Here is a 26,720-nt window from a genome sequence, read left to right on the forward strand (position 1 = left end):
TATTTATGTCTATTTTTCAGTTTTATATATATACTAGTTTTTTTACGCGCTTTGCGCGAATGGGATAATGCTCAATGATTATTTTTAAATAAGTATTTCAAAGTATATCAACGCAATATTATATCGGAGATGTTCATGTATATGTAAATAAATATTGAATTTGTTTATTTAAATCGGTAATTCAAAATATATAAATGCAAGATAATATTGAATTTTCTAATCGATATTTGGTAATGGTAGTTTTTCCCTACACGTTTCATGCATTATGAGATGTGTGTCGTAGGTTATCATGTGAAAGTATTGAACAAAATATTAATATTTATTATATTTGTATAAAATACTTGGTAAATAAATATATATAATGTATTTTGTATTATAACTTTGATATTTAATTACGAGATAATGTAAAATGAAGACAATGGACAATGCAGTGAATATAATAAATTAATAAATTTGAAGGTAATAAATCTTTGAATTGTAAAAAATAAAGATAATATAACTAATGAAATTATATCTATTTTTAAATTTTTTATAATGAATAATTTTTTTTTTTAAATAAAGGCATTATATATAGACATCTAATTCTAAATTAATTAAATGCATATGTATTATTTTTTTTTTGTTGTATCTAATACTTTATTTAGTTTAATAAGAGTAATAAAGTGGCGTACATACTTTTCATCAACAATAACACAATCATTGATTTTTTTTTAATTTACATTCGTTGTTGAGACAAATTGTTTTGAGAGTGTGTCAATGACAATTGTTACAATTCCTGTCAATATAGGATATAATAAATAATTCAAAATATATAGTTACAATAGATATTGTTATAATAATATAGTAAAAATTAACTTACAATTTTTTTTATAAGTTTTCATGCATTGATAAAATTCTGATGTCTAAACTTGTTCAATTAGAGCCAGCGGGATGTCAGCATTGTCATTCGTTAGAAAATTATCCTACCGTTTTAGAGTCCAGTTGTAATTGTATTTATGATCAACAATTTTGTAGTTAGGTCGCGCAGGCCTGACAATGATGTAAGAATAATTTTGTCTGATAAAAAAATAATAGTATAATATTTGTAAAGTAATGTACAATAATTGTACAATTATAAAAATACATACAAAAAATATTAATACCATAACGACCTAAATCATACTAATAATGAAAAAGTATAATTGAAATATTAAATTTTTTTCTGATCTAAATAATCAAAAGAAGATTAATTAAACCAAAAAAAAAAAAAAACTTAACCTAATTAAATATGTTTTTTTTTTTAAATGCATAAAAATCAAATGATTTTTAAAGTTCTTGATTTATAATCTTTGATGCTTAACTTTGAATGTTATATATTTAGTGAGACTAATTATTTGAACAAAGTTTATGTTAAATTTTATATTATATATATTTTAACATATTCGTAGTATATGTTTAACAATTATGCCAACTCTAATTGGGATGTGGTTCGAAACTAAGACTTTTCTTATAAAAATTAATGTGCAAGTTAAAATAATAAATAGTTAACGGAATATTCCGTTACTAAAGTTTATGCTAACGGAATTTAGGTTATTTAAGGGAAGAAAATAATATAATAGAGGGTAAATAAGGAAAATCAATAAAAAATACTAAAATAAAAATAATATGAACCATTCATTTTAAGAAACAATAGTATAATATGAACCATTCATTTTAAGAAACAATAGGACCGACATTTTTTTTTGTTCCAGTTAAGGGCCTAACATTATTCGCTCTTATTAGAATTGTAGATTATATATATATATATATATATATATATATATATATATATATATATATATTATGCTATAAGAATTGTACTATACAATATTTTAAACAAATATACTTCTATCCTTATAACTTTCGTTATTTTTTTCACTATTGAATCATGCACATGCATTCACCATATATATATATTTTATCTTATTCAATAATAATAATAATAATAATAATATATACACATTATATATTAGAGTTATATGTTAGTTATTTCTTAAAATATAAATATCAAATTTATAAAAATGTTTTAGAGAAAATTTCAATTTTTGTCATATGACTAATAGGGGCTTTGTTAATTTCAGCACCTACCTTTTGAAAGTGTCAATTTAGTACCTTGAATATATAATTTTTATCAATTTTAGTCACTCCGGCCAAATTTAATAAGAAAAAATTAATCCAACATTTAGTCTATAATCTCGGGGACAAAATCATCTTTTCTAGTCTGGTCCGAATTAAACATAGTATAACCCAATTCAGTTGTCGGGGACGACGACGGAGTATAACCTCAACGGCCAATCGGAGTGTTCGGAGCAGACCACTAGCGCCGCTCCGATTTTGGAACAATTTATTCCGATGAAGAGCGTCCAGGAAGACGACAACGAATATTACGAGGAACAATCTCATAAATCTGCTAACAATGTTGATGATGATTGTGATGATTATGTTAATAAAAACAATAATAATAGTAATTCGGAGAAATCGGACTGGCTTAGATCTGTTCAGCTTTGGAACCAAGTCCCAGATCCAACTCCTAAAGAGGTAACTAATTTGTAGTTTAAATTTTTCTCATAACTTCTTTTTTTAATTCAATTATCACATATAATTTAATTGGATTTGGTTGGTTTGTTTGTTTTTTATTGGGATTACAGGAATTGGCGGAAGAGGTGAAGAGAAATGAGAGTGACAGAGCGTTCCATCCATTCAAGCAAGAAAAAGGCAGTGCTGCCACGGCGGCTAGCTCAACCGCCGAGACAGGCAGAAGTAAGAAAGAAGATAAGGAAAGTTAGTCTCAAAGAAAGCAAAGGCGTTGCTGGTCGCCGGAATTGCATAAGCGGTTATTGCAAAACTCTCACGCTAAACCGGGTTATAATATACTTAATTCGGACCAGACTAGAAAAGATGATTTTGTCCCTCAGATTATAGACTTAACAAGTGATTAAATTTTTTCGACCAAATTTGATCGATAATTTGACCGAAGTGATTAAAATTGACAAAAATTACATACTCAAGGTACTAAATTGACAGTTTTGAAAGTCAGGTACTGAAATTAACAAAGTCACTATAGTCATATGACCAAAATTGAAATTTTCTCAAATGTTTTACATTAGGTCCTCAATTAAAGTGATTTTATTTTATTTAGTCTAAAATTAATTTTTTTTGTGCTTAATTAGGTCATCGATTTCAATTATTTTACCTAATTGAGTTCTTGACTGTTAGAATCAATGACTAAATCGAAAAAAATCACTATAATTGATGAGTAAATTGGATAAAATTATTATAGTTAAAAACTAACTTGTGTAAAACTACTATAGTCCAGAATTAAATTGAGTATTAATAGATGTGAAATTATTAAATTATGTAAAATTATCAAAGTTGAGAATTTAGTTAAGCACAAAAATCATTTAGAATTAAATCGAAAAAAATAACTATAGTGAAAAATTAAATTGAGGATTAACTCGTGGTTGAATTGACTGATAAATTACGCTCGAGAGTCAAGATTATTTGACACTTATCCATTTTTTTAATCTTTCCAACTAGCCAACTATGGGGACAAAGAAGATACAGACAATCAACAATAAGTAATAAACAAACGAGGATCAGTGATAATGTGATATAATAATCAGGAGTTTTTTGCACTTTTAGTCTCACGATTATAGTGGCACTGGCAGAATTGAGCCACGATTTTTGAACTTTACAATTTTAGTCCACGATTATTGATTTTTTTGCAATAATAGTCATTCCGGCCACTTTTCCGTCAAAATTTCACCGGGAATTTTTTTTTTTTTTTTTTTTTCATTTTTAGGCGGGTTAAAATTGACATTTTACTTATCTCAAAAAATTAAAAGAAAAAAATTGATATTTGACTACATACAATATTACTGGGCTACATACTACTGCCTCAGGCGGCGGAGTTCCTGGAGCAGGCAGGGCTGTCAGTAAGCGGCGGAGCGGCCGTGGCGTTCCCCGGGCTAGTTGGGTTATCCGGCAGCTGCATTGGAGTAGTACATGTACTCCGCCGCCTGGGGCAGTAGTATGTAGCCCAGTAATATTGTATGTAGTCAAATATCAAATTTTCTCTTTTAATTTTTTGAGATAAGTAAAATGTCAATTTTAACTCGACTAAAAATAAAGAATATTTTTTTCGATGAAATTTTGACGGAAAAGTGGTCGGAAGGACCATTTTTACAAAAAATTAATAATCGTAGACTAAAATTACAAGGTTCAAAAGTCGTGGATCAATTCTGCCAGTGTCACTATAGTTTGGGACTAAAAGTGAAAAAAACTCTAATAATCATTATTGGAATGGCATTTCCCGGTGAAGCATCAAGCATAGCAGTGAGCATTGAGAACGAACTGAGACTAGACTGGGGTCTGGGGAGTGTTCTTCCGAGACGCAAAAGCAGCAGGGAGAAATGCTATCTTCGCAGTCATATCCAATAACCAATTACCCGTATCCTTCAAGATTTCTCATTCCAGACTACAGAAATCTCACTTCAAGAATCCAAATTCAATCGCCCTCCAAATCAGCGCGCATCTTCATCTCCCATTCCCTGTCAACATCCAATGACGAGCCCAAATCCGTAAATCGATCACTTTTTATCAGGAACAAGCCCGAACAGATATCTAGATGGCCACTTCTTTGTGGCAATTCGTCGAACGCTTTGACTGCAGACGGAAGTGATGGCAGCAAGAGAAGTTTTACGGAATGGGTTGAAGTAATTGGTGAAGCCGTATCTACTGCTTTCCCGGTTTGGGTGGCACTAGGCTGCTTGCTAGGCTTAGTGAAGCCCAGCTCGTTCAGTTGGGTCCAGCCCAAATGGACCGTCATGGGAATCACTCTTACTATGCTTGGCATGGGCATGACTCTGACGTTTGATGATCTTCGTTCTGCATTGGCTATGCCCAAGGAATTGCTCTCTGGTTTTCTGCTTCAGTACTCGGTCTCTTTCTGTTCCTTCCTTTTCATATCATATTTATGGGTGAATGATTGGTGCTCTTATATTAGCTGAAAAGTGTGCATGAATAACTGGTGGTATAAGCATGCATGCTATTGATGCATTACATGTACGAATTGATCATTATGCTCTGTTTATTGCATCAGAAAGCTGGATTCCCATCATAAACAATGTGGGAATGCAGATATGTTGGGTCTGTTTATAAAGGGGAGAAATTAAAAAAAAAAAAATGTAAGTTAAAGATCTGTCACTGACCATTTTCTTCTTTGTAATAAGGCTGGTAAGTGCCATTGAATTTGCATATGTAATCATTATGGTAGGGCGGAAACGAAATGCAATACTTAATAATAAAAATATGCTGGTAATGGAGATTCAATGCAAATCATCATGAAATTGTTATAATTCTACTCTGGTGTAGTTAGGGATGTCAATCGGGTCAGCCCGCTCGATTTCTGGCTAGCCCGTTCGGGGTAATCCGTTATTTTATTATTTTATTTTCAGGTTCGAGTTGGCCCTAACCCTAAACTTCGGGTTGTCGGGCTTATCGGGCGAGCTGAACCATCTGAATTAAATTTGAAACTTGAGTGAGTACCCACATTTAGAGGTATAAAAACAGTCCTGATTCACCGAGTTTAGCCCTTGTTTAGGCATGTTAACTTGTATATTTCTCCGATCTGAACGGGCTGTCCCGTTTAGCCCCTAAGGGGTATCCATGTTATACAGGTTGGCCTCATGGCCTATATGTAACCCGCCGGTCAACCCATATGACCTGTCACCCCTACTCATACCTTCATAAGTTTATTTAAATATTTATTAGTTTAAATGTGTTTGTAATTTTGTATTAGAATTTTAAAATATTGTTAATAGTAAGAACTCTTAGTCTCTCCTTTAATCTTAACCTAGCAAGATCAATTAAATGCTAAAGGTATTTATTAAATTTTTTTATATAACTATATATTTATTTAAATCATTCACAAACATTATATCGTTATATAATAATTATATAACACACACACAAACACACACACACACACACACACACACACACACACATATATATATATATATATATATATATATATATATATATATATATATATATATATATTAATGATCAAATGAGAACCACCCCTTAGGTGAGAAGTGTGCAGGGGTGTTTCAGATTGATTCCAGTCCACACCTCCCCAGATTGTAGCCTTTTGCCTAACAGAGCTTGTTTATGCTTGAATGAATGTACATTTTAACAAAGGTTTTTGTCATATTGAAGCATGATTGCTAGGTCTGTATTTACTGTGCCAGAATTTGATCCTTAATGTACAAAGAGCAAGTGTTTCTGAATATGTTTGTATCCTTGTAATAGTTTTTGTCCTGTATTGATCAGCTGCACACATGATGTTAACAGCGTGTCAACAAAGATATTATAGAAGTATCCGGTTTGCTTTCCTTACCACTAACAAGAAAAATTTGTAAATGCAGATAATGCCTTTATCGGGATTTTTTGTAAGTAAGCTCTTGAACTTGCCATCCCATTACGCCGCAGGCTTAATTTTAGTTGGCTGCTGTCCTGGAGGTACAAATTAGAAGTAAGATACTTGTTTTATGTCCTTCCAGTTTCTGCTCTCCTTAAATCGTTTTTTTCATCACTTCACAGGGACAGCAAGCAACATTGTCACTTACATTGCAAGGTATAAGAATGTTTTTTTGGATATAATTTCTTTCCCTCTATTTCACTAAGACAGGACTCCTGGCTACTTCATATGTGCAGGGGAAATGTGGCTCTTTCAGTCTTGATGACTGCTGCAAGTACCCTATCAGCTGTGGTTGGTAGTTCAAATTTGGTTTAATTTTTTTGTTTTCTGTGTATTTCCTTCATTTCTTACAGAAATTTTCAAGTAAATGCATATTGAAATTTTATCTAACAGTTCTTTTCAAGTTAATCCATACTGCAATTTATCTTAGCATTTTCACTGCAAAACCTCTCAAGTAATTCTAAGTTGGTTACAGGTCATGACCCCTTTTCTCACAGCCAAGCTTGCAGGGCAATATGTTGCAGTGGATGCAGCTGGACTTTTTATGTCCACTTTGCAGGTAACGTTCCTCGTCAAGCAGTTATTTCTATCGTGTTAGTGTGGTATGATAGCCAAACAAAAACAAAAAGGTCATGAATTTGAATGTAGTTCGAACTCCTGCACTACTTGATGAAGATCAGTTTAGACTTTTAATTGAGACAGAACGTATCTTTTATTTGTTAGGACCGTAATCTTACTTTACAAGCCAACTGCAGGTGGTACTCCTTCCTGTTTTAGTAGGCGCGTTTCTGAATCAGTATTTCCAGAGCCTTGTCAAAGTCGTCTCTCCAGTGATGCCACCGATTGCTGTAGCAACTGTTGCAGTTCTTTGTGGGAATGCCATTGCACAAAGTTCTTCTGCAATCCTCACATCGGGTCTACAGGTCGTTCTTGCTGCCACTCTTCTTCATTCCTCTGGGTTCTTCTTTGGCTATTTCCTCGCCAGGATGCTTGGGCTTGATGTATCATCTTCGAGGACAATCTCTATTGAAGTTGGTATGCAGGTATGCAATGACTTGTGAAAGGTTTATTTTTAATGGTCATAGATGTGGTCACAGTTCGGTTTTATGAAATTGTTATTTCTCCATTTCTGTGCTAATTACTAGCAATTGTTAACCTTTCCGTGATTAAATCATCATTTTATGGTGCAGAACTCGGTTCTTGGAGTAGTTCTCGCCACCCAACACTTTGGGAATCCACTTACTGCAGTGCCCTGTGCTGTTTCTAGCGTCTGCCACTCGATCTTTGGCAGTGCTTTAGCTGGAATCTGGAGGCGTTCTGTTCCCTCAGAAATGCGGGACTGATCTTCACACTGTTGAGCATTGAGCATTTAACCATTAATGTGCAATCCAACTATCAGTTAGGTCATGGGTTCGAATCTCTATGTCACCCCATAAGCGACTACGGTTCACATGTTACTTGGCTTTTAGTTGAAACTAGTTTGTGTTTTCTCGTGCTTAATTGCAAACTATGTGGACATTAACAAATCTGAATCATTTCCTTGAGTTTGGTAGTCATCAATGAAGGATTTTCATCTGTGTTTGAGCTTAAGTTTGCTTGCAATTTGCTCAGTGATCTCTGTTGTCATGAATTATATTGAAGAATTTTATGCATTTGCAAAGTAATCCCATGTTAGTTTTGAATATTGATTGACTTTAGGTAATGCAGAAAACATGTTTGCGAGAATTACCAAAAGAAAAACAAAATAAACTTCTCACCAACCATATTTGATTGTCGTCAAAGCTGCTACTTGTGGACAACCCATTAACCCTCTAAGTGCCAAAATGTGTTAAACAATCTCTAAGGCTTCGTTCATTATCTAAAGTTCCTGTATATATATACTATGCTGCCAAACTAGTTTTGAACACACCTGCTAATAATGTTTCTGCAGCAGTTTTGTGTTGTATCGGTTCTCGCAATTGTATTTTTCAATACAGTAATCTCTTCCAATCAAGAACATATTTCAGCCATTGGTGATCCTGGGATGAGAAGAGATGGTCTTAGAATAGCCATTGAAGCATGGAATCAGTGCAATGAAGTTGGTGAAGAAGCTCCAGAGATGGGGAGTCCAAGGCAGGCAGATTGCTTTGACATTGACAATTCTACTTCACCCAGTGAGTTCCCTTATTTCTACCACATTTCCTTAAATACCATTCTTGAAAAGAATCTAAATTTGACATTATTTTTGGGGAAAAAAAAAAAAAAGTCAGCTTAATACATAGGGTGACTGAGAGGGAGAACAAGCTTGGTATATCAGATGCTTTCTATCAAGGACTCTGGACCACCACCGTTGATCAATATGCGGCGTGGAAGGAACTATACTTGGGTGATAAATGCGAAGTTAAAGATGAACCGAAGCCATGGCAGTTCTGGATGATAATGCTCAAGAGTGGAAACATGGATACAATGGCAGCATTGTGCCCTAAAAATGGCAGGAAAGTGTTCCTTCCCACACCAGAAACTGGGTTCCCATGCTTTGGGGAAGGTTGTATGAACATGCCCCGGATCTATCATAACTATACTACTATTCAGGAAGGCAAACTAAAGGGGAGCTTCTATGGAACATGGGATTTGGATAATGATGACATTGAGAAGGCAAGAACAGATAACAATTCTTCGTACTCGTATTATGCAGTGACATGGGAGAAGGAAGTCGAGAAAGGAAGTTGGAATTTTCACCATTACTTGAAGACATCAAAGAAATACCCATGGTTGATGCTATACCTAAGATCAGATGCAACTTTAGGATTTTCTGGTGGATATCATTATCAAACAAGAGGAATGTTGAAAAGGGTAATGTCTTATAGTTCTCTTTTCAATACACACATAACTCTAGTTTTCTTGTCTAAAAATTCACATATTTTAGGTTCCAGAATCACCAAATTTCAAAGTGAGATTCACATTAGAAGTAATGCATGGAGGGGGACCAAGAAGCCAGTTTTACCTTATGGATATCGGCAGTTGTTGGAAGAACAATGGGCAGCCATGCAGCGGAGATGCCACCTCAGATGTTACTCGCTATAGTGAGATGATCCTAAATCCCAGCATAGACTCATGGTGCAATCCGCAAAGCCTTGGGTCCTGTCCACCATACCACACCCTTCCAAACGGGACACGGATCCATCGCACAGACAAAGATAACTTCCCCTATGAAGCTTATCACCTGTACTGCTCTCCAGGAAATGCTGAGCATCTTGAAGAGCCCTATAACCTATGCGACCCATATAGCAATCCTCAACCTCAGGAAATACTGCAAATTTTGCCTCATCCTGTCTGGGGGGTTTACGGGTATCCAACCAAGAAGGGTGAAGGTTGGATAGGTGATCCAAGAACATGGGAACTTGATGTTGGGAAGCTCTCAGACTCCCTTTATTTCTACCAGGTTTTTCTCTCCTTTTCGGTTTAGTCATCTATCATTTTAAGACTGAAACTATGAACATAAGCAGTAATCCAATGCACATAAATATACATAAACAAGGCAAAACTTTGTTAATGATGAATGGTTTTGTGATGTTGCAGGATCCAGGGACTCCCCCAGCTAAGAGATCATGGCCATCTATTGATCTGGGAACAGAGATATTCATTAGTGAGAATGAACACGCAGAATGGAGAGTTAGTGACTTTGACATAATTATTCGGAATAGTGATAATTGATTTCAACATTTTCCACTACTGTTTCTTTCGCCTTATCTTTATCATGACTTTACAAAGGAGAGAACCAACGATATGATTCATACAAATTCTTTCTATCAAAGTATGAAAAAGCAATATTTACCCAAAATGGTACAGCCTCATATAGTCAAAAACACTATATTTTTAGTCATTGCATTAAGAAGAAAAACGATTAGGAAAAGAAGGAAACTCAATATTTTATTAGACGTCTCACATCCAATCAATCCAGGATAAACCGCATGCCACTTGTTCCTTTGAGCATGTTTACTAAAATAAAAAATAAAGAGTATTTCATTGGAAGGGCACATGTAGTCCCAAAGAAACAGTGAAAAACACAAACTGCTCAATTGCTAACCTCATCTAGGTAGTCTATTCCTCATAATATCAACTTGTCGACTTGGGCATCTCCCTTCAGAAAAAGCAGGAGTCCCATTACAAATGAGAGGACACGATGAAAAGATTTATGAGCAGCTTAATTATCACTTGTAGAGATGCAAACCTTCAATTCTGTTGATGCCAAGCCCAAAGTAATAATATCAGACCAAGAAAAATGTTGAAACACAATTGTTATCACAAGAAGGTGAAACATAACTTTTCAGGTAAAACAAGCAAATTTAAATTTAACAAAAAAAAAAAAAAAAAAAGAAACCAGCAGCACAGGTTATTATGTATTAAATAGAACTACAATGTGGACAAAAACTCCAAAAGTAATCACAAAGCCAACACCGGATTTTACATGTCTAATCTTATCCTCAGTTTCTTCTTACTTCTTAAGTTCCTTTGTACTCCTATGAAGCAACTATTTCCTTAAAGGTGAAAGAACTTATTATGGTAGAGATGACTACCTCTTATTTCTAAGCATGATGCGATATCCTCAAAGAGACTTGAGAAGATTCAGAACTCTTTTCCTTTCAGGCATGCTTGGAATGGCTCCCTTCACTTGAACACAGAGAGATGCTGCGGCAGCTGTAACAATATCAAACATTTTCAGAGAGTTTATACGCTCATAATACAATAGTACAATTGGAGACATGACAATTGTCCATACCAGCAAATGCCAAGCATTCCTTTTTGGATTTTCCTTCGACAAGGGCTACTGCAAAAGCAGCAGTAAAAGTGTCCCCAGCTCCAGTTGTATCAATGACTTTCTCAGCTTTAATGATGGGCTGTCTAACTGGTTCCTCTCCTTTTGCGAAAAGAGCTGATCCTTTGTCCCCAAGTTTCACAAGAACTTGGTTAACACCCTGAAACAAAACCGAGAATTATAATCTAAAATGATTAAATGATGAGATAATGTGTTGCTACAGTTGTTACTCCAAGCTCATCTGAGAGTAAATACAACAAAATAGAAAACATAAACTGGCAATTGACTCTTTCTGAAGCATAGTCGTTCATGAACAACACATTGTGAAGGGGATAAAATTAACTATGAACACTAATGTGTATGTCAACTGACCATGTCATGGCATTTTTCCACAGCTTGCTTGATTTGTTCAAAATTTTCCGTTGGCATTTTTGTTAGCCGGGCAAGTTCAGTTTCATTTGGGCTGAAAATATCAACAACTGAAAGAAGTTCTGAAGGGACTGGAGAATCCACACCACCAGCATCCAGAATAATTGGAACATGTGCACTCCTAGCAGCCTGGTACACAAGAATCTTTACAGCATTAAACAAGCAAGAAGCAGTTCTTAAAATTTCTAACCACAAACCAAAACATTAATCTTAGAAGAAGGCTATAACCATAGACCATAGTTATTTCCCATTTTTCCATTTCAATTTCTTTCTTATTGGTATTCAATTACTTTTCCATTCCTTATTTGGAAATAGCCTTTAGGAGTCAGTGAGCCCAGTAACCAAAACAGGAACTTGTAAATTTTGTAAAGTGTAATCTATTATAATAGAAATTTAGTCTAGAAGTGTTAACTAATAAAGTTATATGCTCTGTATTGAGAAGCAGCAGAGGAATGCCAATTAACCCACTAGTTACAAATGTTTGAGACTGAGTTAAATTCACTATCCTTAACTCTTGCTAAAAGAGAGACTTCTACTCTCATCAAGTAATCAATATTAGGTGCATAAACTTCACTAGGAATATGTAAGACCCATGCAACAAGATCAAGTGGATAAACATATTGAAAATATTCTTAATGCTTTGCACAAAAAGCTGAAGTTCTATTAAACAAATAAATGCCCTATTTATCAGGTAATTTTGGCTTATTTGACCACAGCCTTGGTTAAAGGCTCAATATAAGTGTTTGATTACTTAGCTTTTTGTAACGGTTTATTGTTCCAAAACACTAAAATTCAAAAAGCTGCTCGGAGTAACTTTTTCAAAATTTTAAAAAAAAGTCATTTTAGATGTAATCAACTATCAACTAATTTATCAAACATATATCAACTAGTAAAACCCGCTCACCCGTCAGCTAACAACTATTTACCAAACACCTCCAAAATCATTCATTTTTCAAAAAAGAAAGCCAAAGGCCTGACCTTTGCTACTTGTATGTTAACAGAATCAGGAATTTCTCTTTGGAGCAGAACAATCCCAGCATTCCTTACCACCTCCAAATACTCCTCAGGCAAAGACTCTGGCCAATAGGACATGTTGGCACCACCCACAATGATGATTGAGTTCTGCCCATCCTCTTGGAGCATCACCACAGCATGGCCAGTGGGTGCATGAGCCACAGTTCTGAGGTGATCAAGAAACACCCCACCACCCTCAAGTGCCTCAACGATCAACTTCCCGTGGGCATCCTCACCCACCTGACCCATAAAGTAGGTTGGGTATGCCAGCTTTCCACCACACACAGCCTGGTTGGCCCCCTTGCCCCCCGCCAAGGTCTGCCCAGTCTTGGCTGAGACGGTCTCCCCTTCCTGCGGTAGCCTGGCGATCTCCACGTAGATGTCGGCATTGGCTGATCCCACCACCACCAAGGGCGGGGTGGAATTCTTGTCTATAGGCTGGGATTTGGAGGGGCGGGCAGCGAAACAAGAGATGGACTTCAGTTTTTTTCTTAGTGATGGATTAGGTCTGGGGTTCAATTGGACTGAGAAATTCCTGGGATTCTCGGTCTGTGTCGCAATACTCTTGGGCGTTGGGCGCCATTGTTGTGATTGTGAGAGCGTTGAGAGTCCTCCCATCTCCTTCTTCGGAGTTCTTCCCCTTCTGTTCTAGACTTATACCTGTTCTTTCAGTCCTTGCTCGGAGTCATCGACTATGGTTTGGACTGTGATGGTGATAAGTGACCTGAACTAATCTTCTACGAGTAGTAGGCCACTAGGCCCTGGGGCTTTTCCCCTGATCCAAAAATATATTCTACGAGTAGTATATTTTTGGATTGGGATAAAGTTTTACGCTCTTTTGCATGCGTGTAGCCACGTCAGGACTCTATTTTTTTCTTTTTTAATACAAAGGAAGGGTGAAATTTCTAAACTACCTCTACGGATACATTCGGCAAGATAACCGTCAGGGTAAAAATATAAAAAAGCCAACTCGTAATCTAGAATATAATTCTTTGCAAGTTAATCTACCATTTAATTTTGTTCTCGCAAAATGTGACAACACTTAACATTCCAGTCTTTCTTAATCCAAGTTTTGCACTCAAAAATTATGTTTCTAAGGGTTCCATCCCCTTTAAAGTAAAAAAGAAGAGGATCATTATGAACATGAATATTAAACATTAAATTTTGAATTTCTAAATATACTGATTATGAACATGAATATTTGAGTTTATGAATGTCTATTTTTTGATTATTAAATTTTTAATTTCTTAACATATGTAAGGCATGTTATGAACATGTAACAAAGTAAAAATTTGTGAATATAGAGTTTAAAAATCGCGAATATAGAGCTATGTAATTGTGAATATTGAGTTCTGTAATTTTGTGTATTAAGATCTAAAATTGTAAATATTCAATTATAATATTGTGAATATAGAGTTAAAAATTATTAATATAATCCGGATCCACCTTGTAAGGTGGACATTAGTCCACAACATAATTTGCCGCGTGTAGTCACGACAAGCCTTTGGCAAATTATATGGTGCACAATACATTGCACCCTAAGAGTTTATGCGTTTTATGTTAAGAGTTCATATGTATCATATATTATGTTAGAAATTTATGTGTATTCTATCATACAATTATGTATATGAGATTTTTAAGGTACACATTGCATTGTGCATCCTGGAGCATGATATAGGAATTGAAGCCTTTGTATTTGGGCTTAACAATTTAACATAAACGGGCATTCAAGTTGGGAAATGTCCAGCCCGATTGTGGATCTCTTGTGGTCAACGTGGCAACGGGAAAGCCTTAACATATGCCGACGTAAGATAGCCACGTGTTGAAAGTGGATTGAAATGGATGAAATCCGACGGTGGTGAAATGAACGGAGCATCACCATGAATGCACTCGAGCTGTACTGGAATATAGTCTCCGTCCATAACGAGAAAATGCAGGCCGTACCTTCTCAAGAATCGTTTTTGGGTGTCAATGGCTGCTCGCAGCATAATAACTAGTAGCGTGAGCTCACCGGTTAACCTTTCATCCAAATCCCTTTCTGGGTCGAATAGCAAACCTCTATTTTCTTTAGCTTTTGGATCGTTTAACAAACCAAGAAATAAAGTTTCCTTCTTGATTCGTGGTATGGGCTCCTCTGCTTCTTCACCCAAACCAGACAGCGCTCAAGGTCTCTCTCTCTCTCTCTCTCTCTACATACAAAAGGATTTCTCATTGTGTTTATGATTCCTTGCATTTTTTTTATGCAGAGGTCAGCAATAAAGATTTTAGCTCAGTTAGTGATGAGGAGTGGAAGAAGCGGCTGACAGGACAACAATTTTACATTACACGGCAAAAGGGTACTGAGAGGGCTTTTACTGGGTATTTCCCTTTACCTTCATCTTTCTCTATTATTTCCCTGTAATTCAATATTATTTGGTAGCTTCCAAGATATCCTGTCATATTTGGATGCTATTACTTTAGTTTGGTTTAGGTTTAGGTGTTTCTGCAATAGGTCTTAGAGAAAGAATTGCTCAAGTTTTAAATTTGAGGATGTGGATTGAGTTGTTCCTTACATTCTAGTAGCCAATACCTGATGGTGTATATTGGGTAAATTCTACTCTAGCCTGCAAAGGACCACAAAGAGATAAATCAGTTTAAATTGTTCATAGCTGATTAGATCAAACCAAGTAGGCCAATAGGCCGCCTTCCACTGAAATTCTAACTTTGAACATTGTGGTTCCTAAGCCAACAGACTAACCAATTTGATTGGGGTTCACTGCAATGTAGTTTAGTGTATCTGTTAATGAAACTTTACCTTTTATGCTACAAACATGTTTCTTTGGCACTGCCTCTTAAATCTTAATCCATTTATTCACATTCAGGGAATATTGGGACACCAAAACTCCCGGCACTTATCATTGCGTTTGTTGTGACACTCCACTCTTCGAGTAAGTATTCTAGTTGTATTATGTGTTAAAGGAGACACCATTGATGATATAGCAAGCAGCCTTTAACAATGTATCAGAGGTCAATGCTGATAGTATTGCGTTTTCCAGATCATCCACCAAGTTTGATAGTGGAACCGGGTGGCCATCGTATTACAAGCCTGTTGGAAACAATGTGAAATCAAAGTTAGACTTGTCCATCATTTTCATGCCTCGCCAGGAAGTTTTGTGTGCAGCTTGTGATGCTCATCTAGGTCATGTATTTGACGATGGCCCCGAACCTACTGGAAAACGCTACTGCATCAATAGGTACTTCATTTCCTTCCTTTCGACAAGGTTGCAGAAGGCTTTAGGCGCTAGTTGGGTGGTTAGGGGGCACCTGGTGGCCGAGTAAAAAAAAAAACTTGGCTGAGTTAGGCTTCGACTTGGTCGAGTTGGCGCCTAGTCGGCCGGCCAACTAAAAGGCGCCTAGGGGTGAAATCCCCTCGGTCTAAGGGCATCCAATGCCTAATCAACGGCCGCCTAGGCCGATTTTTACAACACTGCCTTTCGAGAACATCCCCATGAACTTGAAACATGTCAAAGATGTGATATTCACAATTTTTTTTCCCATATTTGCAGTGCTGCCTTGAAATTGAAACCAAAATAGGAAGTATCAAAGGGTGGACAGGAAGGATGTGAATCTGTGGCATTAAAGATGTATGCCTGTAATTTTCCAGCTTTGCTTGGTGACTTCAATGTACCTCAGTTGTTTGAGTCATTGTATATGTAACATTCAACTTCTTATGGATGAACACACATTTATGTAAAATTTAACCCTTATGATGTAATTTGTAAAATCGACTCAATTTGATCTTCCATTACAAATTTGACACATTGTATATGTAAAATTTAACCAGTTGCGGTCTTCTTAGAAGGACCATGAGTGGTTAAAATTTGATAGTTGAAGGACCATGAGTGGTTAACTTGGACCATGAATGATAACAATTTGAAAGTTTATGACTAAACGTCTTAAATGGTATTAATTCAATACTATTATAGTTTTGCAGCTAAAACTGATATTAATTCTCTTTGCAATAATTACTATTCTTGGTCTAAAAGAGAAACTTGAAGCAATATAATGTATTTTGACTACACAATGCTACAAAATTACTCAACAAAGCTGGAACCCAAAAAAGGCTACTCTGCAACTTAACACAGCATTCACTTGAGCACTACTTCCAATCCATTGGCAACTGATGCTTTCAAGGAAGGAGAAACTGGATTGCGTCCAAGAAATACATCAAACAGAGCTGAAGTAACGTTTGCCGATTCAATCTTAGCATCAATTGAGGAAGGCGTTGCATCAGATGATACACAAACCTACATAGAGGTGTCAAAACACGTAAATTTCCAACCAAAACAATGCATCGGTTAACATCAAGTTCATGCTTGAAGAACATAGAAAGGGAAAGAGAGGCGTGGTAGGTATCAGAGCCATGTCAAAGGTCATGGGATAAAAAAAAGACTATGGTCCACGTATTGTTTGGAGCCCATCAAAATGAACAGTTTTATATGAAATGGATGCATACTCACAAGCATTTTGGTTGGGTCAACCCAAGTTAACACTATGAAAGTTCCTTTCTTAAGAGGTCTCCCTTGAAAGATGGTACGGAATGTGGAAAGGGCAGTTTCATCATCTGCAGAGGGCGATTTGATTCTTGGAGAGATAGCTTCATCTAACGCATCCCAGAAAGTTTTACCATCAACATCTCTCACTAAAACGATGCTTAGAGATTTCTCCAGAGGAGCTGCAGTACAAATAATCAATTACTAAAATTCTCTATGGATTTTGCACTTTCTAATTCTTTGCTCCACCAGTATCCCGAACAAAAGCTCTCCATTATTCGGACATCCCCCACTTAATCAAACGTAATTACCTTTAAATATGGTCTCAAACAACGGGGAATCATTTTGTAGCTCAGCTGCTGAGCGTCCTCTCCAGGCATCTAACTTATTGAGGATGGATTCATTGACATATAGTCCCGCAGCATAGACCTTAACACCTATTATTGCAAAAACTTTTTCCCTGTATCCTAAAAGTAATTGCAACTGCCAAAGTTAGTTCATAAGAGCACAAGTGTAAACGTAGAGGCTACTGTGAATTTAGCAAAAACTGAAACTTCAAAAGTTAGAAGAAATTTTGTTATGACTTTGGATAGCAGCTAACCAGTCCCAAGCAAAGATAAAGATGTGCAGCAACCGGGGAGGCTCAATGATCTTTGGAACTTTACATTGGTTGTTGGTTCCTCTACATACTCTGCATTTCCAACTGAAACAAGTTCAAATCTAATCAGTTGTTTCTCAAAGGGGGATGAGATATTCAATCTAGTAGACATATATGTTCCTTTTTATCGATTTTCAATACTCTATATTCTTGGGTGACGAGGGAAACCTTCAACCACTATCCAAGGGTGTTCATTAGGTAAACCTTGCCTTGTGACCTTAGCTGGCAAAGGACCACAAAGAGGTAAACCAGCCTAGACTGACTGGCTCAAACGCAGAAAGTCAATAGGCCGCTTCCAAATTCAATATGACTAAATCATGCATCATGGAACTTGAAAGTAACTATTTGTTATTCTCCACTTGAGTACATCCCAAATTCAATTGTAAACAATCAAGAGTACTTTAGTTCAATATCATGCGATCACTTTCATTTTCGCACTCCACCCTCCCATTTCTAGCCCAAATTCAAGCATTTATCATACAATTTGAAGAAAAAGATCCAATTTTGAAGGTACTGCAGTATACTTTCTAGCTATGGCCTTCAGTTCTATAAATTATTGTCAGAGATACAACTTGTCAACATAGAGAAAGAAACTTGCCAGTAATCTGAAACCTAACAACACTGCAAATACAAGCAATCTCTCTCTTGAATTATACAACAATAAATGAGAATTCATCTTTCCTCTGCATTGGGTAAAGAAATAAGAAATATATGCTGAATACAAGTAATTCAATAAGCACATGTACTAATCAAATTAAAAGGACATTTTACCAGAAGAAGATGAAGCAGCTCTGGGCGAGAATAGACCGGGAAGCCTAGCATCCAACGACCCTAATGAGAAATGAGAAGGAAATGTGGAAAAGATAGTGAAATAACTGTGGGTTTTGCTGAGAGGAAGAGAAAATCTGGGTTTGACATTGCAAGAAGTGATCTTTGATTTTGTAGGTGCTGAAACCGAAATCCACAGTGACGAAGGCATTGACCCAACTGCAGCCATGTTCTTGTTCTCAAGTGAGGAGGGTAACAGAAAGGCGAATTCCCCTAGGCCTAGTAGTATTAAGTACGGAGTATCATTTTTCCTTCCATTTTCCTCTAATTTTTTTCCTTGGCCCTTTATCTCTGAATGCAGGTGAGATTGTGAGAACGAATGAACAAATGGGCATGTATCATCATAGATATGTGGGGTCCTGTAACAACCTAACTTTCTTAGCTTTTTGTGTGTAGTTTTTCTTGCTAACAACTAACAAGTAATGACTATCATGCCAAATGAATGAGGGGAACTATGTTATCAATTTTATTCTTTCCTCACATATATTTATACTTTATAGTGTAAATTTAAATTTTTAAAGCATTTTTTTGAGTGACGAGAGAACCACAACCACTATGCAAGAATTGCATTGAATAAACGTCTTTTTGTAGCTGATTGACTCAAACCAAGAAAGTCAATAAACTGCTTTCATTAGGAATCAAATTTGTAGTATTTTCACTACCAGTCTGTTGAGATTAACAAGAACAAGAAAAATAATAATGACAAAAAGGTAAAAAGACAAGATTTACGTGGTTCGGCAATGAACCTACATCCACGGGAGTGAAAGTATTCACTTATTATTTGTGATGGTGTAATGGTGACACACAACCCTTTAGGGATACAACCAATATATTTATAGGCATCCAATCCCTATACAATAGGTCTACCCGTTTCACTCCTACTCCTAGTATGAGACAAACACTTATTCCTAATCCATATATGAGACAAACTCAACAATCTTCACCTTGGCGAATATGTTCTTTAGGAGAAAAGATAACTCAACAATTCTCCACCTTGACGAATATGCTCTTTAGGAGAAAAGACTTATCTCACCATCTCCACCTTCACATATATGCCCTTTAGGAGAAAAGACTTCTCCATCTTCGCAAATATGTCCTTTAGGAGAAAAAGATAACTCAACAAATCTCCACCTTAGCAAATATGTCCCTTAGGAGAAAAGACTTATCTCACCATCTCCACCTTCACAATTATGCCCCTTAGGAGAAAAAAAACTTATCTCACATATACACATGGGTAGGAACAACCATGCTCATCCCAACTAGCCAGCCACATGCATACGCAGCATCAAACGTTACCCAGTGCATGTACACGAACCGCTTTGTTCCAAGTCATTCGCCCCTCAGCCGTCGACCTGTTATACCGCCGCGACTCATGCTAACTGCCCCGTTTAGCTGACTTCCTGCATCCGGCACATACCAGGTCCATATCCCCTCCTGGTATCCACGCTGCCCCAACACAACAGCGCCCCTGCAAAGTCACACTAAACTCGTGTGCCTTGCCCAATGCTCCATTAACCAGCAATTACCACTGGCCAGCAACACGCACAACGCAGCACCAAACGTTTCCCAGTGCATGTTCATGAACTTCTTCGTCGTCCCGAGAAGTCCTCCCATACCAAACCCATATCAGCCCTAACCAGTGCCATACCGGCACATACCGAGCCCATATAAGCCTATACCGATACCAGCCGTGACTCGTGACAAGCTCGACCCATACCAGCCGTGACTCATGCCAAAAGCCCAGCCCATACTAGCTGTGACTCATGACAAGCCCAGCCCATACCGAGCCAATATTGACCCATATTGATACCAGGTCCACGACCCCTCCTGGTATCCGCGCTGCCCAACACCACAGCGTCCCTTACCACCTTCTCATCTAGCATCTAGAAACGCCCAACAAGTCCAAACAATGTTCGAACTTGTTACTAGTTACCGCTAGAACATCACCTTCACTATAATAAGATTCATCAGCATGCACCATGTTCGCCGCCTCTTGTTGTTTTTTCAACTTTGGACAATCTCTCTTTATGTGCCCAATCTCATAACACTTGTAGCACCGGATTTTCCTGCTATTTTTGGACTTAGACCTAGAGTTTCTCCTCCCAGAATTACCCTTCTCTTGTTTCCTTCCACGATCCTGACCCTCTTTAGCATACAAACTTTCACCAACAGACGATCCACTCTGCAAGCGCTTATTATGAGCCTGCAGGGCCGCAGAGATCTCGCTGTATTTAATCGTGCTTTTCCCGTATGTTAGAGTAGTCACCAGATGTTCAAAGGAAAAAGGTAATGAACATAGCAAGATCATCGCCTTGTCTTCATCTTCAATCTTGACATCAAGCCTGGCTAGATCTGAGATTATCTGGTTGAAGATATTAATATGATGCACCAAGTCTGAACTCTCCTCCATCTTAAGCCCATAAAGCCTTTGCTTTAGATACAGTTTGTTCGTTAGAGATTTTTCCATGAACTGAGTTTCCAATTTATCCCAAATTTCTTTTGGGGCTTCCAGGGCCATAATGTGATACACAATTCCATCGTCTAGGCATAACCGAATGGTTCCTGCCGCACGCTCCTTCAAATCTTCCCAATCATCCTCTTCCAGATTAGCTTGCTTATCCGCCTTCAAAGTTTTTAGAAGACCCTGTTGTGCCAACAAATCCTTTACCCTAGATTGCCATAATCCAAAATTCCCTGTACCATCAAATTTTGATACCTCGAATTTTGTGCTTGAACTGGTCATCTCAACAATGCTCTGATACCAATTTGTTGAGATTAACAAGAACAAGAAAAATAATAATGACAAAAAGGTAAAAAAACAAGATTTACGTGGTTCGGCAATGTACCTACATCCACGGGAGTGAAAGTATTCTCTTATTATTTGTGATGGTGTAATGGTGACACACAACCCTTTAGGGATACAACCAATATATTTATAGGCATCCAATCCCTATACAATAGGTCTACCCGTTTCACTCCTACCCCTAGTATGAGACAAACACTTATTCTTAATCCATATATGAGACAAACTCAACAATCTCCACCTTGGCGAATATGTTCTTTAGGAGAAAAGATAACTCAACACAGTCTATCAACATTGTTACATACATTTTCAGCCTAAAGAATATAAGCCCCCACTACCGGGGTTCAAACATATGACTATCCAATTAGAATGATAATTGAGATGCCATCATACTACATGGTAATTGGTGGAGATGCCAAATCTCTTATTACAATTTACAAGTACATTGTCTACTTACCATGTTTATCACATGGTGTATAAAATATAAATGTATAATTTCCCTTCAATTAATCCCCAGAGTTTAAAGGAGAGTCTTAGGGTTCCAGGCCTAAACTTTGGTGAGGATGACCTTAACACCATATTGAGGTTGAAGAGTGAGAAGGGAAAATGGAGCATGGACATAAGACGAAGGCAGGTCTAAGGAGAAATGGTGGAGAATCATGGCCATAGCCAATTTAACCTCCGCCATTGCAAGATGCTGGCCGATGCATACTCTTGGACCCGAGCCGAAGGGGAAGAACGAAGCCTGCCCCTTCGTCGCTTTCTCTATCCCTTCCGAAAACCTGTCTGGTTTGAATTCTTTAGCGTCATCGCCCCAAAGATCAGTGTCGTGATGGACAAAGATTATCGGCAACACCAGCTCCAATCCATCAGGCATCGTCACACCTCTTAGCTCTGTCTTCCCAGTCGTCTTCCGGAGCAGCATAGTTGCCGGAGGATACAACCTCAGAACCTCGTACATAATTATCGTTATCTGCAAATCATATTCAATTCCCATTTCTTAGATTCTGTTTCGTATGTATAGCTTTTGGCATACACTACTAGAAATTATGGAATTTTCAACCACCTGAAGGAAAGTATTGGGAAAAATCTTTATTACTATTTCCGACCACTTTTTGCTTTCAGGTGGTCGGAAATTCCATAATTTCCAGCCGTGATAGTATTAAATGTTATTTGCTTACTATTTTGAGTTGATTCAGGCGCTCGAAATCTGGTTGAATTGTGTTTCCAAAAACTTGGAGAATCTCTTGGCGTGCCCGGGCTTGCCAATCTTGATGCTTGCACAGCATAACAATGGTGAAGGCCAGCAAGTTGGAAGTGGTTTCTTGACCGGCAAAGTAGAACAGCTTGCATTCCTCCATCACTTCATCAATTGTGAGTCCAACGTTGTTGTTTCTTCCTGTCCTAACCGCTTTGAAATTGGAGTCCATTAGTATCCCCAGCAAGTCATCATCGTTTTCATCTTCTCCCACTCTCATCGCTTTGATTCTCTTGTTGATGATTCCCAGCATCAAACCGCGCACTTCCTTGTAGATTTCCACCATTCTTCTGTTGGTTTTAGTGGGCAAAAACCTCCATCCCGGGATATAATTTGATTGGGTAAAAGCGAATGCCAGCTTAGCTTGCTCCGTTTGGAGTTGGAAGATCCTCTTCCCTTCTTCATAGCTGCTCCCAAATGCTGTTCTTAAGATTACATCTGCAGATAAGTTGCCCAGATGAGGCCACAGGTCCATTTCCACCGCCCCTTTCTCTTTCACCCAATTCTCCAATTTTCTTACCATGCTGCTGCAGCAGGCATGCATGCCTGGCAACATTTGCTATAACAAAATGATACATAGAGAATTAGAGATCGAGTGAGAGAGGCTTAAGAATTTTAAATTTACACTGCTGGAAATTATGGAATTTCCGACCATCTGAAAGTGATCTTAAATCAAGTCAAAAGCTTCCGACCACTTTTGGTATCCGGAAAAACCTTTGTTGCTATTTCCGACTACTTTTTGCTTTCAACTTGATTTAAGATCGGTGGTCGGAAATTCCATAATTTTCAGTAGTATTATATAATGTTTATTAGCACTAAACATTATTGGATGTAATTAACAGTGTAACTAGTTAGAATAATATATGTTACCTACCTTTAAGTTATGTGGTTTGAAAGCAGGGTTGAGGAGTGTTCTATGCTTGGCCCAACGCTCACCCTCTTGAGATACGAGTCCAGTAGCAAGCAACCTAAAGATGGGTGATTGGGACACTGGCTTTTGAAATATGCTGTATTTATACAATATCTCTCTTAACATTTCTGGATCCATGATGAACACCCTCGCAACTGGTCCTTGCCAAAAATATGATTTCTTTCCTGCAAAGTACAAATTCATCGGCCCCACCCTTCTTACAATAGCTACTTATATATAACTCACAATTTAAATTTAAATAATATAATAACTGTATTATAGTGTGATTGAATTGGTTAATATAATTAACAGAAATAATGAAATAATGAAATAATAAATACAATGAGAAGACCTATGTAAAAATTGTATAGAAAAGCTAATAAGTTCGAATCCATGTTCAAAGTGTTTAACATACACAATCACATATTTCTTCTTCTATTTTTAAATGATCCGATCAATCTTAGAATTGAATTTATAAAAAATAACACCAAGTTGCAGGTGGCAGCATATCTAGCAAGCCACGTGTTAAAAGCTATCCTTGTAAGTATGCTGCCTTCATCAAAAATATTATTATTATTATTCTTTGGATGTATGGTATGGGTTCAACACATCCACACATGCAAAGACAAAAATCATGGAAAAAAAAAAAAAGAAGAAGAAGAAATAAACAAGTGATCTGAGAATAGAAAACGTAAAGTATGTACCATATTTGTGAAGGATTTGATGGTGGAAGGGGAAAGCTCTGGGCAAGAAGTCGTCGGATAAGTTTATGGTTTTGGAGTATGATTGGGCGGTCATCTTCCTTATATCTTTCAAGTCTCCATGCCATAGCCTGTAAGGATTACCACTGAAGCCTTGCTCTCTCAGCCATTTTTCCACCTTCTTTGGAGTGAACCACACGTAGTTTATTATCCTCCATGCCGCCCATGTCAGGGCGGCTATGATGACCAGAGCCAATGATAACACAACTGAGTTGATGTGTTCCACTTGCATATTCGATCTCTGTATGTCTGTTTTTTTTGGAGGGGATAGATGGACAATCTTGTCTGCATAGCTGCATATATAGCCTGATAGTCAACAAAAGACCACAAATTAAAGAGGTCATAAATAAGCCTAAGTTGTCAACCACTACATAAGCCACTAGTGGCAGATAGAGATCAGATAAGAAAGGGGATGAGAATTGGGTAATGTCTTCCATGCACTGTCAAACATTTCTAAATACATAATCATAATTTTAAAAAATTATAAAATTGTCATAGCCTTTTTTCTCTTTTTTCATTAATTTTTAGTATTTGATCATCTTTAATTATATGAACATACCAAATTTGTTCGCATATATATATATATATATATGGGTGCGCTCAGATGAGAACAATCGTCCATGAGAGAAATAAGAACTATTCACAGTTGTCCACGTGTCTAGATCAACGAATCATATGTAATTTAAAAAAAAAAAACGACACGGTGACATTTTTGTAAATAACTCAAAATTTTGGTGCGATTAAATATTACTAGTGTAAGTAACTGGTGCACCTTTGCAAGTAAAAAGTGCAAGTAATTTAAATTACTTTGTTGATACAGGACCAAAAATGATCATAATACAATAATATTAAGATTGTACCAAAAGTAGATATTCTAAAAAAAAAATAAAATAGACTACAAGTAGACTGCCACCTATAAATTTAAAATTAAAAATTAAATTAACTCATTAAAATACTTAAAAATAACAGAAAGCGACGTTATATTATTAAACAGCCAAACAGGTCACTACAGTCTACAGACGATGTATGTATATTTGTATTATTATAATTCAAAATAATAGAATATGGGATCCCAGTGCGTGTCAAAATCAAAATAATTTAGTTTGGCTCCATGCACCATATGTATCTTAGTAGCTTACTTCATTTACTGAATCAAACTTAGCCGTTTTAGTAAGCGTGGTATTTTGAATGCTAAACCTGTACGTAACACAATTATTATATATATTTTGAACAATGATCCACATTATAAACTATATCACTAATATAAAATTTATTATATTGTGAACCATAATTCATATTCAGTTACTTATTAGTGATATTGAGTGAGAGATACTAATTTTCTTGATCTCATTATCTTTTTTTTTTTTTTTTTGAAAACATCTCATTATCTTATTAGTATTTGTTATCGAGTCATAATTAAGTAGATTCTGAACTAATCATGCCCGCATCAAGGGTGCTGGGGATTTTCTTAGGGCTCATGTGGTGAACCTAGCTAGGATTGGGGCCAGGGGAATAAAAAAGAACTTGGGTCTTAGCAACACAGGAAATAGGCAATCATTATATTATGGACCATGCTTTACCTTATAAAATAGATAATTCACATAATATACATTTTTAATATATAAAAATTTATTTTTTCAAAGTAAATTATTTGAGTACTAAAAATTCATTATTTGATATACAAATAATAAATCTTCAATATACAAATAATATACCTTCGATATATTAAACATGAACATTTATTCATGGTCCACATTGTTAATTTGCTGGAAATTGGGCACTAGTGATATACGGTAAATTATTGTGTGGACTACGGTCCAGAACGACATCGTTTTGAGTATAAAAAAAAAAAAAATTGTTAGTCAATAACAATGTGATCTATTCAGCCGTTTATGTGTTAGAATAATGAACTTTCTGGGATAAGATAATGTATTTTATGAGTTAAAAGTAATGTATTTTAATTTCTTTAGAATAATGTACTTTGTGTTAGAATAATAAACCTTCTAGGGTAAGATAATGTATTTTATGAGTTAAAATAATATACTTGATGTGTTAAAATAATATATTTTATGAGTTAGAATAATATACTTTATGTGTTAGAATAATGAACATTCTACGGTAAGATAATGTATTTTGAGTTAGAATAATGTACTTTATGAGTTATAAAAATGTATGTTGCAACACTGGAGAGGAAAATGAAGATCGCGTAAAAAAAATTGCGAGACCTAAT

At 36.4% G+C, this 26,720-nt stretch overlaps 6 protein-coding genes and 1 pseudogene across 10 annotated transcripts; 4 read left to right on the plus strand and 3 right to left on the minus strand.

Annotated features, from left to right (window-relative positions):
• The window catches only part of LOC109187390, a 7,770-nt pseudogene extending 4,813 nt beyond the window's left edge, over nt 1–2,957 (plus strand).
• Nucleotides 2,958–4,313: 1,356 nt separating this feature from the next.
• Nucleotides 4,314–8,145, plus strand: LOC109187821 (probable sodium/metabolite cotransporter BASS1, chloroplastic). The gene is made up of 8 exons (XM_019338170.1): nt 4,314–4,958; nt 6,450–6,543; nt 6,625–6,658; nt 6,739–6,793; nt 6,978–7,061; nt 7,258–7,545; nt 7,693–7,852; nt 7,977–8,145. The coding sequence occupies exons 1-7, from the start codon at nt 4,431–4,433 to the stop codon at nt 7,843–7,845; spliced, it is 1,236 nt and encodes a 411-aa protein (XP_019193715.1). The 5' UTR covers nt 4,314–4,430; the 3' UTR covers nt 7,846–7,852; nt 7,977–8,145.
• A 147-nt stretch (nt 8,146–8,292) lies between these two features.
• LOC109187820 lies at nt 8,293–10,291 on the plus strand. The gene is made up of 4 exons (XM_019338169.1): nt 8,293–8,655; nt 8,748–9,334; nt 9,408–9,923; nt 10,061–10,291. The coding sequence occupies exons 1-4, from the start codon at nt 8,421–8,423 to the stop codon at nt 10,193–10,195; spliced, it is 1,473 nt and encodes a 490-aa protein (XP_019193714.1). The 5' UTR covers nt 8,293–8,420; the 3' UTR covers nt 10,196–10,291.
• Nucleotides 9,914–13,455, minus strand: LOC109187822 (ribokinase). Of its 4 annotated transcripts, none has more exons than XR_002055313.1 (6): nt 12,705–13,455; nt 11,670–11,855; nt 11,262–11,457; nt 11,059–11,179; nt 10,569–10,720; nt 9,914–10,105 (listed from the first exon to the last, which is right to left on the minus strand). XR_002055313.1 is itself a non-coding variant. In XM_019338172.1 (5 exons), the coding sequence occupies exons 1-4, from the start codon at nt 13,356–13,358 to the stop codon at nt 11,088–11,090; spliced, it is 1,128 nt and encodes a 375-aa protein (XP_019193717.1). In that variant the 5' UTR covers nt 13,359–13,455; the 3' UTR covers nt 10,386–10,651; nt 11,072–11,087. The 4 variants fall into 4 exon arrangements, 2 of the variants coding, with proteins under 2 accessions (XP_019193717.1, XP_019193716.1); XR_002055312.1 differs by lacking the exon at nt 9,914–10,105 and adding an exon at nt 10,338–10,480; XM_019338172.1 differs by lacking the exon at nt 9,914–10,105 and having other exon boundaries at nt 10,386–10,651; nt 11,072–11,179.
• Nucleotides 13,435–16,562, plus strand: LOC109187391 (peptide methionine sulfoxide reductase B1, chloroplastic). Its single transcript, XM_019337575.1, has 6 exons — nt 13,435–13,452; nt 14,652–14,907; nt 14,987–15,098; nt 15,602–15,667; nt 15,776–15,973; nt 16,286–16,562. The coding sequence occupies exons 1-6, from the start codon at nt 13,435–13,437 to the stop codon at nt 16,311–16,313; spliced, it is 678 nt and encodes a 225-aa protein (XP_019193120.1). The 3' UTR covers nt 16,314–16,562.
• Nucleotides 16,563–16,709: 147 nt separating this feature from the next.
• LOC109187823 (fatty-acid-binding protein 3, chloroplastic) lies at nt 16,710–19,085 on the minus strand. 2 transcript variants are annotated; one of them, XM_019338174.1, is made up of 5 exons: nt 18,702–19,085; nt 17,874–17,963; nt 17,584–17,739; nt 17,240–17,454; nt 16,710–17,026 (listed from the first exon to the last, which is right to left on the minus strand). In XM_019338174.1, exons 1-5 carry the CDS (start codon nt 18,925–18,927, stop codon nt 16,868–16,870), a joined length of 846 nt encoding a protein of 281 aa, XP_019193719.1. In that variant the 5' UTR covers nt 18,928–19,085; the 3' UTR covers nt 16,710–16,867. The 2 variants fall into 2 exon arrangements, with proteins under 2 accessions (XP_019193719.1, XP_019193718.1); XM_019338173.1 differs by having other exon boundaries at nt 17,874–17,975; nt 18,702–19,084.
• Nucleotides 19,086–21,964: 2,879 nt separating this feature from the next.
• On the minus strand, nt 21,965–24,757 carry LOC109187819 (cytochrome P450 CYP72A219-like). Its single transcript, XM_019338168.1, has 4 exons — nt 24,434–24,757; nt 23,694–23,914; nt 22,743–23,378; nt 21,965–22,534 (listed from the first exon to the last, which is right to left on the minus strand). The coding sequence occupies exons 1-4, from the start codon at nt 24,720–24,722 to the stop codon at nt 22,109–22,111; spliced, it is 1,572 nt and encodes a 523-aa protein (XP_019193713.1). The 5' UTR covers nt 24,723–24,757; the 3' UTR covers nt 21,965–22,108.
• Between the last annotated feature and the right edge of the window lie 1,963 nt (nt 24,758–26,720).

This window comes from Ipomoea nil, unplaced genomic scaffold (assembly GCF_001879475.1).
Source record: "Ipomoea nil cultivar Tokyo-kokei standard unplaced genomic scaffold, Asagao_1.1 scaffold1421, whole genome shotgun sequence".
NCBI lineage: Eukaryota > Viridiplantae > Streptophyta > Magnoliopsida > Solanales > Convolvulaceae > Ipomoea > Ipomoea nil.